This window comes from Strigops habroptila, chromosome 8, assembly GCF_004027225.2.
Source record: "Strigops habroptila isolate Jane chromosome 8, bStrHab1.2.pri, whole genome shotgun sequence".
NCBI classification, from domain to species: Eukaryota; Metazoa; Chordata; class Aves; order Psittaciformes; family Psittacidae; genus Strigops; species Strigops habroptila.
In genome coordinates this window covers 61706706-61722285 of record NC_044284.2, presented here as the reverse complement: position 1 = coordinate 61722285, position 15580 = coordinate 61706706, and the positions used below count along the sequence as shown (strand labels likewise).

General features: G+C 41.9%; 1 protein-coding gene across 4 annotated transcripts in view; it reads right to left on the bottom strand.

The window, feature by feature from the left end:
* Positions 1-15580, bottom strand: part of MIER1 (MIER1 transcriptional regulator) — a 39206-nt gene that overhangs the window by 15358 nt on the left and 8268 nt on the right. For all 4 annotated transcript variants that reach the window (XM_030494472.1, XM_030494473.1, XM_030494470.2 and 1 more), the window contains 3 exons: positions 7970-7994; positions 6698-6843; positions 1387-1554 (listed from right to left, as the gene is read on the bottom strand). In XM_030494472.1, the coding sequence (XP_030350332.1) occupies positions 1387-1554; positions 6698-6796 (267 nt within the window). In that variant the 5' untranslated portion in view covers positions 6797-6843; positions 7970-7994. The remainder of the gene's footprint in view (positions 1-1386; positions 1555-6697; positions 6844-7969; positions 7995-15580) is intronic.

Sequence of the window (15580 nt, the reverse complement as noted above, 5' to 3'; positions counted from 1 at the left end):
ACTTCATGTTATGCACATTGCTCCCACTCTCCAGCTTCTTGAAACTTTCCTGATGTAACAGAACTAAGAATCTTCCTTCTTTTTGAACTACTCAACCCACACAAACAGCAATCTTTTACAGCATCTGTCAAGGGAGTTTGTAAATCCTAAGAACCTCATTTTCTGAATCAGATGTATCATCCCTCATCTGTGTGTCACATTCCAGAGATTCTGAAATGGGGGAGATATAAAAAAACCCCAAAAAGCAGCCTTTGAAAAGCCAGATCAGGTAATGCAGCTTCCATTAGTGCCTGAGCTTTTTGTTGCTGACAGTACAAAAGGGGTTGTATTTTAATGGAACTGAGGATGCAGTTCTGAATGCCACCAGTAATGGAGAAGTTACAGCTGTGCCCATGACAGGATTGTTACAAATATGTACAACAGGAGAAAGGTCTAAAATCAGAACATTTATTTTAAGAGCACACAGAACAGGATTTTAAAGCTGCTAAATTCAAAACTATACATTTGGCAAAGATACTTGAAGCATTATCTTCAGTTAACAATTTCAGTAGAATCAAGGCTGCCAGGCTGAAAAAATACAATTAAAATGCTAAAGCCAGGAAAATTGCAGCAACCTCCAGTGCTCTGAGACACATTTAATTCAATTCCACATTGCTCAAGTTCTGTAGATCAGCTTTTCATCTTGAAAAAAGGTTTCAGCCATATCTACAAAGGTGTCTTCAGGCATTTAAACATTCAGTTTTGAAGTCTGACTCTTTCTGAAGGACAATTACAATCTCCTCTTACACGATGCTGCAGGTATACATGTACTTTAATTTGCCTCTGCAACAGTTTGGAATTATACAGATGAAATTACTGCAGCCTTTCAATATCTTAAGGGACCTATAACAAACCTGGAGAGGGGCTTTGGACAAGGGCCTGTAGGGACAGGCCAAGGGGAATGGCTTTAACCTGCCAGAGGGGAGATTGAGATGAGCTCTGAGGCAGAAGCTCTTCCCTGTGAGGGTGCTGAGGCGCTGGCACAGACTTTTCCCAGAGAAACTGTGGCTGCCCCATCCCTGGCAGTGTTCAAGGCCAGGTTGGACACAGGGGCTTGGAGCAACCTGCTCTAGTGGAAGGTGTCCCTGCCCGTGGCAGGGGTTGGAGCTGGATGAGCTTTAAGCTCCCTTCCAACACAAACCAGCCTGGGATTCTATGATTCTATGAAATTAAGAGCAAGGAAGAGAAATACAGACAGTTAACCAAGAATGAACATTAGAATTCAGCACACAAAGCATCTGAAATCAACTATATTACAAATTACTTCTTCATGATCTAGCATCACAAGGGGTTGTCCAGTACAGAATGATTGTATAAAATCAGGTTCAAATTAATGTAAACACTTACTTTGTTTTCACCACTACAGCCACTGTTGTCATCATTATCAACATCATCATCATCTTCTCCCTCCTCCTCTTCCTCTTCCTCATCTTCATCATCATCATCTTCTTGGAGTGGAATGGTACCATCGTAGCCATAACGGCTAAGTAGCTCCTGGATGGGCATATCACTTTCCTGGTAAACAGCCAAACAAAGTTTGAGGCTTTAACAGAAATCACATCCCACATCAGTTCTACAGCATCAAGGTGTGCACTTTGACCATAACACAGCAAACCAGGTAGATGACGATCACCTGTACCAAGAATGGCCACTCCAAAGTGAATGGACAGACAAAACTCAAAGTTTTGACTCCTAAGAAAAATGTGTGTTTTCTTATGCAGGGTTTATCTTTCCCAATCCTTTATAAATCTACAGCAGACCTCACAAATCTGCAGCATACCTCACAACCAAGCTCTCCAAGGGGCCATAAAGCTCATTAAAAGGACATCAAAGGGCTGTATGCCCCATCCCTCCCTCGGCACTTGTTTACCAAAGCACAAGCACTGCAATGTGGCAGGTTACATCTGGTTATGCCATATCCCCTTCAGTATATGGAGCAAACACACTCCTCCTTGGGATATATACTGGTATTCCCCTTAACGTGCAAAAACTACCTGAAAAAAATGTAGTATTTAGTACATATTTGTAGGAGAAACAGATAAAATGTGTGTCAGCAGCAACAGTTTCACACAGACAGGTAAGATACTGACAGTTTTGGCAGGCAGGACCTTGTAGTGCAAAGCAGTGATTTTTCCAGTGTCTCCAAGAATTCAGCAAAATAAGGACCACAACTTGCAGTACCTGGCTTGAACACAGAATTAAATCTTTCTTTGGGGAGTTTTGCTATGGGGGCAATTCCATACAGTTCTACGGCCCTGGCTTTGAATACAAAATTACACCAAAAATGTACCTCTTTACCGTGTACCTCTCCCCATCATGAGCAAAACAAGTAATGAGGGATTGGATGGGGGTGAGGGATCACTTTACGTTCAAGATCACCTGATATCCAGGTAAAGACAGCAGTAATATTTACAACTTCATACATTTTAAGGTAGTTGTCTACAAAAACCATCCACAGTTGAAGCAAATCTGCTAAAATATGTACACAAGTCTTTATCTTTCAAACGCTGGTTCACCGAAGAGCCATTGCAAATGATACAGCTGGTTCTCAAATTTAGTGGCTCCCAAACTGTTATCAATTGCATTCACTTTATTAATAAAAATTATTAATTGCCAGGTCTGCAAATTACTTAATCACTTTTAATACCTTCATCTCCAGCCCTCAGGGGCAGTATATGGCATCCCTAAGCAGATCTTTCACAGCAGAAACTTCCAGAGAGCATTTCAACATGATCTCTCTCACAAGATCACATCCTTTGTTTATTATTTAGAGCTGTCTGCTGGCTCTAAATATTTCTTCTTAGTATGTAATGTGCATCTTGGCTGATAATCAGATTTTGTTAGTTATTGGCTGACCTTAGTGAATTCCTGTCCTAAAGGCCTTCACTCAACAACACAGCTCTAGTTTCTGGAAATGTAGTAACAATACCAATGACAAAAGGCATGTGCAGTTAGTTTTGCTGTGTAAGAGCAAGAGTAACACAGGGGTGACCAGTACTCATTGTCTGTGTATTTTATTTTACTTCAAAGAACTAAGCCATACTGCTACTCATTGGTCTACTCTTTGGTTAAGCTACACACACAGTAGATGCAGACCATGTGGACCTAAATGTCCTCACCTTCCTTCTTGACTTATTGGTCCCTATCATATCTAACTGTTAGAAATGGGGAACTATGTAAGAGGCTTATTGCTTATTATATGTCACCTAGAAAAGTGGTATTGTATTTACAACATTTTTCTTAGGTAGAGCCTCTTAACTTCACATAGTCCATTGCAACACGAAAAGCTCCAAGGGCCAGCAACTCTCAAAGATAAATACAAATTGTGATTTCTGTACCGCTTCAGGAGATTGCAAAAAGAGAAAAGGTTAAAAAAGGAACAAGGATTATCGAAGACATAGGAATTTCTTATGTGGAAGGTGCTTAATAACAAGAAATGGATTGTAACTGGTGTGTCTGGAGTAGAGGTAAGTGGGGAGTGATATAATGGAGAGCTGTGTCAAAAGCAGCACAAAGGAGGTAAATATAAATGACTCTTCTAATGGAAGAGCTCAGGGGCAGCCACCGAAATGAACACAGAACAGGCTGAAAAACCAAACATGTTTCTCACATTAAATGAACTGTGTAACATTGCCACATCCCTTGTGGACACTATGGTTACAGAGACTAAAAATCAAATGGATAAATCCACACGAGGAGGAAAAATAAGACTGACAGGCATTACAGACACAGAGACAACATCTTTTTCATATGTGCCTGAACTGTACCCTGCTAGAGGCTGGAAGAGTGAAACACTGTGTGCTCCCATGTATGGTTCTCTCATTTAAAGACAAGAGATGCTGCTGTATAACCTAAAAGCCCAAGAGCTCTCCCTGAAAAGGGGTACCCCAAAAGGAGGAACTAAGTGATTATATGGAACAACAAATGGGAAAAGGGAGAGAAAAAAGGCTTACAAATCTGTAATGGAGGGAGGCACCACACACAGCACCCTGTAGTGCTCTCCCATAGACGTAGATAAAATTCTCCATGTCACACTCCCTCCAGCTTAGCTAAGAGTAGAAGTAAGTCAAATTTCTGCACTGTGCTGGGGCCTGTTCATTTATTATTTCCAAGATGGACTGTGAATGTAGTTTCCTACTACCAAAATCCTGCTGCCAAGTTTCCATGTGCTTTGGGAAACTGCAGCATCAGCATATGCCCAGAACACAGAGAGATGTGCCTCATCCCAGCACACATTCCTGAGCCCTGTCTCTGGGGCTGCTGAAGAAGGAACACTGGTTAGCCAGGATGTTGGTCACATCTGGTGTAGCTGCTACTACATAAAAAGATAGTATTACTGAATACATGTCTGGAAGTAGAATCCCAGACTGGTTTGGGTTGAAGGGACCTTCAAGCTCATCCAGCTCCAACTCCCTGCCACGGGCAGGGACACCTTCCACTAGAGCAGGTTGCTCCAAGCCCCTGTGTCCAACCTGGCCTTGAACACTGCCAGGGATGGGGCAGCCACAGCTTCTCTGGGAAAAGTCTGTGCCAGCGCCTCAGCACCCTCACAGGGAAGAGCTTCTGCCTCAGAGCTCATCTCAATCTCCCCTCTGGTAGGTTAAAGCCATATGATCAAGGTTAGTTGCTGCACCACCTCACAGACAGCTTTCTTGCCCATGAAAAATTCCTTTCAAGAAATATCAATGAAAACCATCAAATCCAACTCTTCTGATTCACCAGTGTTTCATCCAATGAGTAGAAAAGATCCTTACCCTCAGAGGAAGGTGTAATTCTTATGACAGTCAGGAGTGAAACCACTAAGGTTCAAAAATGCTTTTGCAAAACCTGACTGCCACCTCGTCTCTGAAGGAGCTGAACTAGTAAATCAGGCACATTCACAGCCTGGGGGGACTCTGAAATAATACATGTACATTTTTGGGGGGGAAAGAAGAAGACTGGATAGCACTTGTCTTGACAACAGTTCTGAGATTTAAATTGCCTATCATTCATGACAAAAAAAAACCATTAAAAAGTGAGCATTGATGTGCAGCCTGCTATCTATCCCACAAGTAGAGGTAACCATAGGTTTACAGGAAGATTCTTCACTAAAAAACTCTTCCCTGTGAGGGTGCTGAGGCGCTGGCACAGGGTGCCCAGAGAAGCTGTGGCTGCCCCATCCCTGGCAGTGTTCAAGGCCAGGTTGGACACAGGGGCTTGGAGCAACCTGCTCTAGTGGAAGGTGCCCCTGCCTGTGGCAGGGGGCTGGGACTGGATGATTTTAAGGTCCCTTCCAACCCAAACCAGTCTGGGATTCTATGATTCTGTGAGATCCTACTGGCATGGAAGCATCTGAACCTCAGTGAAAGCCCTACCTGCAACATACATACAAAGTGACCACAGGATTCTCTGCCAGTCCATTAGAGCATCCTGCAGAGAAGGCAAGCGCTGGAGTAATGTGAATCTGTTGTACCATTGCTCACTGCCCTGATCACAAAGAGCTGACACATGGAGGAATTACAAACTTGCAGCCTGACAACAAAGATATGAGGAAATAAACTGATGGCTGAAATACAGTTATAAACGATGCACTGTAATGTGGTGATAGAATTACACAACAGATGTTGACTTTTCACAAAATACAAGGGGAAAAACATGACATAGGTGTGGAGCTCCATTTCTCAATTAATCTAAATGAAGTATATTTAGATTCACAAACTATTTATTTATCTTTATGTTTAGCATTTAATATCAAACCTGAAATTGCCAGAAAGAAATTATCATTTACATGTGAAGTGTAGATTAAATGCACTAAATTAATTTAAAGTCATATTGGCATCATCATTTATACTAAATAGGATTTATACATCAAATATGCATCTGAGAATCATCGATGATCTGTTCTGGAAGCCTTTTCAGCCAATGAGGCCACAGACAGTACCTAAATTACTTTGTATTTATAATGAGCCTAGTTTGTAATTTAAGTATATTATTCCTGCCTGAGAAGTGATTTAAGACAATGCATAACTGACCTCAAAATGTCAAACAAATCTTACATGCAATTATTTCAGAAGATACACGTTTTAAGATTTATTTCTCACTATTAACAGTAGTTAAGAGTGAGAAATAAATAGTTAATCAGGAGTTCTGATCCCAGCTCTGCTGACAACTCTTTGCTTTGAGCCCTTCATTTCATCTGCATCTCCATTTCCTCTACCTTAAAAATGAAGATACTCCTTTATGCTCCACTAAAGCATACGTTTGTATAAAAATGTAAAAGAAATGTCAAATTATGAGATTTTTTAAATCAATCTATCTGCACTTATCAAGTGCTTTAGAAAATAACACTGGAATATAGAAGTTTAGTCAGAGCATACTTTAACCTATATTAGCTCTAAAATGCAAATCCTATGGCAGCACATATATGCAAAAAGAAACCAAACAAGCACAGCGTTATACATTATTAAGTGTTTAGGTACCAGTTTCCCTTTCCCACCTTTTGAGAACCTCGCATTCAGTTCAGCTGCTTTCCCCCATCTATATTATTTACCTATTAGTGATTTTGGGGTGTTTTGTTCTTTTTTTTTAAATTCCAAATATAAGGGGGAAAAAACCTGCATATGTTTTGTGTGAGGCTGTGGGCTGTGGTTATGTTTTATGACTACTTAAGGCTACCTACCCTGTTAAGATCCTCTATTTCAGAACTGAAGTTTGTTTCTCCTTCCATCATTTCCTCCTCTTCTAATGTCCGTTCATCATCAAAGTCATGCACCAGCATATCAGCTGATGGATCAAATTCATGGTCATCAGATGTTGCTGAACCTCCTGATAGAAAACATTTTAAAGAACGTTTGTAGTTAGATCATGGCCTCACAGAGTTTAATTTTTGTATTTTGGTGACATTTTAACTCTCAAATTATGCTCAGAAATTAAAATATCCTCAAAATCCCTCCATCATTTAACTCAGGGAAAGCCAATTTTGTTATTCAGAGGACAGTGAAAGCTGCCCTTTGGGTAGTAGGAGATCATGGGGAAAAGAACCAGGAGATGCTGTTTAACAGTTCTCAAAGTCCTACGTATCTGGACATCAGGCCCCTAGTTAAATGCTTGTAAAATGTTCAGGTTCTGAAGACTTAATTCTGAAATAATCATAAACCTGCCTGAATCAGGAATTCTACTGGGAGCAGAAATACTCATAAAATATAAACTCAGGGCACTTGTTTCCTTTATACTTTGGAAGCTTTCTTGTTTTATGGCTACAAAGACAGTCTAACGACTTTTCCATACTTTAAACTTCAAGTAAGCTTCACAGTTATGTAGATTTTATTTATGACGCAGAATCCTTAGTTATTTTTCCCCCGTGCCTTGTTTTTTCACAGTTCTTTGTAGAGAAGTCTGGTTAGATTTTGTGAAAATGAAAACTATATGAATGGATGAATGGTTTGGCAGATGTAATTCAGCAATACGTGATTTCTAATCCCAACCCTGCTAACATTTTTCCACTTGTCTCCATGGACAATTTCAATTCCATTTTCCAAAGCTTGTAGAGCTTGCATGTGAAGGGTGCAAGAGGGAGGGCTTGACTATAAGGGTTAATAATACTTTGCAGTTGGAAGTGTTTAAAGCAATTGATTGCTTCTCTGCAAGAAGGAAGAGCTCAAGGGACAAGGGCAGTCCAGCTAAAGTAACTACTGGAAAGCTTTTCCACAGTAGGATGCCAAAAAGCTTGGAAATAAATAACGCTAAGTACAGTGGGACCAAAGGGAACAGAAAAAACCCTCCAGTTATTCATAATTTACATTCAGGCTGACTACTGCATAGTGACTACTGAAACCAGTACTGCCACCAATCTATCCATCAAGTGATAGCCTTAGATTACTAACAGGAAGAGACCAGCAAAAATCATTTTTCAAGGGTACTCATAAGTTTAGGAAATATTAAATGTATTTACCTGGGCTTGAAGACTCAACAGAAGGCTAAAAAAGAAAACACAGGAAATCATTATTTCTATGTTGAACCTGTACAAACTCAATTCAATAATTCATCCGATACAAAGCACGTCACAGCAAGTGATGTATTTACAAATAAAGCACCATGAACAGGCTGAAGCAATTTGAGGTAAACAGTAGGCATCTCATCCTGTATGTACCAATATTGCTGCATGATTTCAGCAACAATAACTGGAAGAAATGCCCTTTCTCGTGATGCAATAATTGACTTGATGAAGGTATAAAATAAAGCAAAACTATTCATTCTGAAAATAGCGTTACAATTCCACAGTCAACTTTAGTACGGCATAAATCAGTGCTGTGGCCAGAGGGGGCAATGCTATTTTCTCTCTATCTCTCTCTGCTCATTTCCAATTCTTCCTTTATACCAAAACAAAACTGGAAACTAATAGCAGTGATAGGTTATTTTTTAGCAGATCCAGCTTTGATTTAACTCCATGTATTAAATTCCCTTTTCCACAGCCTAGGTATATGCCAGATTACACCGACTGGAAGCACGGTTTAAGAGAAATCATTCTTCCTATTTGAAACTGCACGTTACACAATACACAAATGTTCTATTTAAATGAAGGTGCACACTTAAAAGGTAATCACAAATTACAATGAGAATTCCTCATAGAACAAAAGGAAAAAGCCATTTAATTAAAAACCCAGCTGTGAGAAAAACAGAACAAAAATGATTTTGTAAGCCAGATTTTCTTCATGAGTATGTTTTAACACAAATTAACATGATCACAGACTACAAAACAAACATGTATTTTTTAAATACAGGGAAAAAAGAGACTTCTACAACAATTTCTATGTAACAGAGACACCCTTTGGCCTACCACATTGGGTAACTTCACATTTCTAATCAGAATGAACATCTTCTTCCATAAAATTCTGCTTTCCCTTGCTCCTAACTTTGCCAGTCTTCAGCCTCCTGGGCTGAGATTTGCATGTCAGACATGCAACCCTCATTTGTTTTGAAAATTCAAGCAAATGGTGCAGCTATTTCCAGGAACAGCCCTAGCGAAATGGGTTTGTCAAAGCTGGAAGACTGATTTTGGCTTCGGAGAGCTGGAGTAGCCCTTTCCCTGCCACCTCCTGCAAGCTGAGATGTTGTTTGGTATAACAGTTCAATTCTAAGCAATAATAATATATAACATGCAATGCTGTCTTCATGGAAAAATGCCTGCATTTGGCCAAGGAATAACTGGGAAAACTTCCATTTGCAGATTCATAGGTACTTGTGTGTATGTGTAATCCTCTGGCTAGGTTGTACGCCTACTAGAATTGCAAGAGCTGTACACCCTGAAGTATACACAAAATTAATACAAGATACTATGTTAGAAACTGGAAAATTTACACTAAAGTAAAAACTTGTGCTATTATTCCAAGATTTTCCTTCTCCTTGACTTCATCTCATGAGGCACAAGCTGCTTCCACCCAGAACAGCCGGCCTAGATATGTAATGAAGCAAAAACTAAAAGTTAAAAAACTCTCTGTAATTATAAAGTTCTTTTCTGTTAACATCTCTACAAGGTGAGAAGAAATACGCCTCCTTAGGAATCAATGACCAAAAGCCACTTACATGTCTGCCTATATTTAGTAAGAGTCTAAAATGCACAAGTCCCTCATCATCAGGGACTTAGTGACAGGACAAAGGGTGATGGGTTCAAACTGAAACAGGGGAGATTTGGATTGGATATAAGGTAGAAGCTCTTCCCTGTGAGGGTGCTGAGGTGCTGGCACAGGGTGCCCAGAGAAGCTGTGGCTGCCCCATCCCTGGCAGTGTTCAAGGCCAGGTTGGACACAGGGGCTTGGAGCAACCTGCTCTAGTGGAAGGTGTCCCTGCCCGTGGCAGGGGGTTGGAGCTGGATGAGCTTTAAGCTCCCTTCAACCCAAACCATTCCATGGTTCTACGACAAGCCAGTATTTGGATGCAAACTATGCTGAGGCTACTGTACTAGGTCAGTTCTTTGTTAAAAGGGGACCCTGGGATTCCAGGAATACCAGGTAGGGTAGGGCTTCTGAGGGAAAGGGAGCACTCACTCCACTGTGAATTAAGGGTAGCAGGAGTTCGAGCGGACAGAATCTAGCATGGTATAACAGCAGCAGTTCTGCCCTCATGGGGGAAAACCCAAACCCAACCCCAAAGGTACATCTTGCCTTCCAGACACTGTTAAGGATCTGCCAACAGCCAGAAAGACTTGTAGGAGGCCTCCCGGACCATGAGCCTTGTGTAAAGGGGAAGGAGTAACTCCCCACCTAGATTTAGAAAAGCAGGTTGGAATCCTCGACAAGCAGAACAGGCTCTGCTCTTAACCTCTGCCCTGTAGCAACGCAGCATCCTTTGGATTCAGATATACCTTGTATGGGTTTATGTGCATGGATTTTTATGTGATCTATATAGAAATATATAAATGTTCGAGCCTGTTGTTTCAGTCCCACTTGAGGCTTCTGTCACTCTTTCCAAGTTCTCAGGATGGTGAAGGCATCATTCCCATCTCCAAGGACAAGGATACAGAGACAGCCTCAGCCAAGTGACGGAGCAAACACAAATGAGGACAAGGAGGTGATGGGAGCAGTCAGCATGGATTTACAAAAGGGAATTCATGCCTGATCATCCCAAAAACCTTCCTCGATGAGAAGATGGCTTGGTGGGTGGAAGGAGCACAGGCGATGCTGCTTGTCTTTACTTCAGCAAGGCTTTCCATGCCATCTCCCATACTACACCCTCACAAACTGATGAAGTAAGCCTGGACAATCAGGGATGTGGATGGAAAACTGGCTGAAAGGCGCAGCTCCAAGGGCTGAGGGACTGGATCATCTGACAAAGGAGAGGCTCAGAGAGCCGGGGCTGCTCCTGGAGAAGAGATGGCTCAGGAGGATCTGACCCATGTCCAATATCTGATGAAGGGTTGTAGAGGAGCCTGAGCCTATCTCTTCCCAATGGCATCCAGCAACGAGAATCAATAGGCACAAACTGGAATACATTTAAACATAAGGAAAAGCTTTTCTCACTCTAAGAGTGATGAAACATGGGAACACGTTGCCACCAGAGGTTGTGGTGTCTGCACTGGAGGCATTCAAAACCAGCCTGACAATGGTCCTGGGCAACCTGCTCGAGCTGTCCCAGCTCTGAGGAATGGGTTGGTCTTGATTATTTCCAGATGTGCCTTCCAGCTTCAACAACTCTGTACCTAAACCCTCCAGTATACATTGCAATGGAACCTACTGCAATGAAGTGCTTTCCTGTTGAGAGTGGACACAAAACCACAGTGTGGCAAAAAATGATCTCATAAAGTCACTTCAAGAAACAAAGTCCAGCTTTCAGTACTCTGGAATGGCATGGAGAAGGCAGGACAGCTCAGGCAAGCACCCAGCCTGGCCTATAGACTGAAATACTGCAGAAGCAATCACCTCCTTCCCAGCTTCAACAGCATTGCTAAAAGACTGCAGTGCCAATGGAGCTCAGAATGACCCCCAGGACTTTTGAACAAGCCCAAGTATATAACCAGTACAATCCCAGTCTACAGAAGGGAGAAATACAACCCATAAACAGATAATCTGCAAAACTTCAACCACCTCCAGAAACATTAAGTCCATTTCAAACTACCTCACTGAATTCATGTATCTCTTGGGAAGTTCTAGTTCATCCTTTGCCACAGACTTCACAGGCAGCTTTTAGAACAGCCTCTGGGTCTCTATTCTTTTCTCCCAAGCTTTACCTACCATATCTACCTAGTCTGTGGATTACCATCTCTGCCTTGCATGTGTTTCTAGTCTAAATGATGCAGTGTCCATCATCCTCCACCTACTATTCCTAGCTAGATGCAGTGTTACGTTACATCTCATCTATATTAATGGCCAGCTGCTGCCAAAAGTAGTATCTGACCTCTTCCCACCACTCCATGTGCTTCTGCCACTTGTGCCAGGTCCAGCAATGAGGAAGCTGCAGCATGTGCTGGTTCAGCAAACCAATCTCAAAGAAAACTAACCCTAGTTCTCATCCTACCAGTGAGCCAAAGTGCTTCAGCTTGGGCCTCTGCAGTCCCCAGTTGTGCTGCAAAGGGTCCAGAGCATGAGTTTGGAGCTGTGGCAGGAGATCAGGAGGAACCCTTTCAGTGACAATCTGTCAGCACTGCACATGAGGTGAAAGAGCATCCTACGATTTAAGAGTTAAGACAGTTCCTGCAATGGCTGATTATTCAGTCCTATTCCCTTGCTCCAAGTGATCATAACTCTGGACAGGGCAGGATAGATGGCTTTGAGGGCATTTGCTTATGAAAACTCCCTGTCAGTCATTAAAGATCATATGGCTACGTTGGTACCATCAGATCTTAAGTCCTAAATGACGGTATGTCAGGATAACAGGAATTCCTGTGAAAAGGATACCCCTGTACTTCAGTGGCTTTTTATTTGCTGCTGCAGCAATTCATAGAAGTACAAAGCACTTTTTTTGCCTCAAGGGCACTCATGGGAACAAAGATGTGCTACCTACAGAATGGCATCCAAGGCTCAGGAGAGAAAAACTATGGGATACTTACAATATCTGGGCTGACACACTCCAATTGTTCTATGCATTTGATTCTACTCTCAGAAAAGATAACAGTCACCATTTGTTGTGGGTTCAAAAGAATGAAAAATCATTCATTAACTCCTAACTCATGGAAAAACTCAAGGGAGTGATGGAATCCTGCTGCATGGATACACCACTGAGCACATTGTTAATGCTCTAGATGAGCAACGGGAAGGAAATGCCAGTTCTGAGACAGGAAGAATACAAACGTGATGGTAAAGAGAAAAAGACAAGACACGGAGCAAAAACCACAGCAGGCTTGGGTGACACTAAAAGGATGTGTCACTGGTTTTATTCCATGTGTATTCTGAGGAGTCTCAGGAAAGACATGCAGAGTAGGTGTTTTCAAAAGGTCAGTGACCAAGATCATACCCAACACATTCTCCAGTGTGTGGATACAGGAACAGATGGAACTGAAGTTGGCCAATCTATTTCAGATGCCTTTGGACCGTCAAGGGATGAGCCCAGCAGACGTATCAGACACAGAAAAATACCTGCATCTGCAGTGTTACTCCAACAACAAAAACTCACTGGGCTTTCAGATGCCTTTATTACTATAATTTGCTATGTAAGCTAAATGGTAAAAGTAAAGCTGGACTGGCACCATGACAGGTTTATTTAATGCAAACAGCCTTCCGAAGACATCAGTTTTGCACAGTATACTTTTGAACCCATTACTTCAGAACAGAGGTGGGCTTCCAGGCAATGCCATTTCCACATGCTAGCAGGAGATTTTCCTGTCTTATTCATAGTTTCATAGCTGCTGGGGCTGGAATGGGATAACCCAAAACGTGAAAGCTGTAGAAGCAATGCACTGAGTTTTCTCTCTTTATATTTGTCCTACTGCTGGCAAAGAAACACCCGAACTGACAGGACACGGCACAGCTTCACTTCTACACACGAAACTACTTCTGTGTTTGCCAACATCTCTTATGCTGTTTAATATAATCAATTAATAATGAAACATATTAAAATTAACAGTATCTGCAGACTCTACAAGACAAATATAACTGAGTAAATCTGAACAGGATGTATCTTTAATAGCTTTTTAAGTGTTACATAAAACAGCTCAAAACTAAAATTGAATATTGTCTACACTGAGAGCAATAAACCTGACAAATTCATCAAGTAGATGCTCAGGTCTTTTGAACTCTGTTACAGGAACATATCAAAGTTAACTTCTGGGTTGGAGTGCCTTGTTTTAGCAACAGAAAACTTGTAATCACCTCACAAGTATTCATGTATGTGGTGTCAGCATCACTAAAGCTACATTTCCCTAAGCAGATTAAATGTAAATCACTGATCTGCAAGTAGCAGACTACATTCTGTTCATAACAACTCACATTTATCCCCCAAATGCAGATATACAGTTACACGAATAATATTCAGAGTGAAGTTTTGAATTCAGATGGTTCAGGCACTAACCCTGCAGTCAAACTGAGAACAGGAGGTCCTCAGCTAAAAGAATAGCATCTAAAATCCATGCCTGAGTAAGTGGCAGCCATTTAACAGACTCTCCAGTGAGCAAAACTAAATGATGTTCTGGAGAAAATGTCTAGTTAAAATGGTGAAAAACATCCTTTTCTCAAGAGGGCACATGCGCCTTTTCATAAAGAGGGATTGCAATGGAAGGCTCACAGCTCCAGCCTGTCCCTCTCTCCCTGTGCTGTGTATCAAAATTGCTCGTGTGTCAGAGAATGTTTTGCCTCACTTTTACCTTGGGAAGGAAATATCAACATATTGAAGCAAGGAAAACACACTGTTGCCCCTCGTTTAATAGTTTTACATGTGAACACTTCTACAGCCAAAAACTAAAGTGACATCCAATCCTTCTGCACATGAAATGGAAGCCTTTATATACATGGAATTTTACTTTATTTTAGTTTGGTTGCTAGAGGAGGAAATCCTTGTAGAAGACAAAGATCGAGTGCAATGTTTCCACTCAAACATGTACACCTAAGCCTTGAAACTACCACAGTGTAGGCGGCCTTGCTTGGCCGTTCCCTTCCTAGACTTGATTCCTCTTAAGAGTTTATAGAGACAACTCTTCCCCCCATGAGGACAGCCACGCATCACAACAGGCTGCCCAGTCTCCTTGCTTGGAGGTTTTGAAGCCCAGCCTAGAGACAGCCCCAAGCAAGGTGGCCAGACCTCAGAGCAGACCCTGCTGTGAGCAGGTTGGACCAGAGACCTCCTGAGCTCCCTTCCACCCCAAATTATCTCAAAATCCCAAGGTTTGAGATCTCCAGGTAGCCCTGAAAAGCCACTTATTTGCTCACTTCCCTCTCCCTGCCTGCTGCTTCTGAGAAAAACACTGGGTAAGGTTTGGTTTCTTCTGGAGAAGCTGCCTTATCGAAGCGCCTGACTGCAAGAACCACAGGCTGGGTTTTAATGCAGCTGAGTCAGTCCTGTATCAATCTACCTGTATCTCTGCACCAGGAAAAGACTGGAAAAGGGAAGCAGATGACACACAGTACTGCACAGGGGTAGTGTTCATGTGGATCTTTCAGACATTTGGTTTACAACATGGCTCCCTACATCTGCAGTGGGAAGGGAAGCAAACTGCAGCCTTTCTAAGTCACTGTATCACCCGAGGGCATTTTTCATATTGTAAATACTAGTGAAAAGTTCTAAATAGAAAGGGATTTCAACTGTAACTCTAACAATAGCAGCAGCTGGTACTCTAAAGGAGAAAAAACAAGCTGTGATTCAGAGGAACACAGAAGGATGTCAGGTGATGACTCTCCCTGACGGGATTTACCTGCTATCTGTTCCACACTCCTGTCAGAGGTTATCACACCACAGCAGGAGCAATAAAGCGAAGGCACAACCAAAGCGAATCTGTATGAACTTACAGGCTTCCAGAGACTGACACTGTCCTGCTTTCCTTTCTGCCACATTTGCTGCAGAAGGAGTAGCCTCCAGCAAGAGGAAATAGCATCCTGAAAGTCCACGGGGATGAACGGGGCAGGACAGAGAGATGGCAATG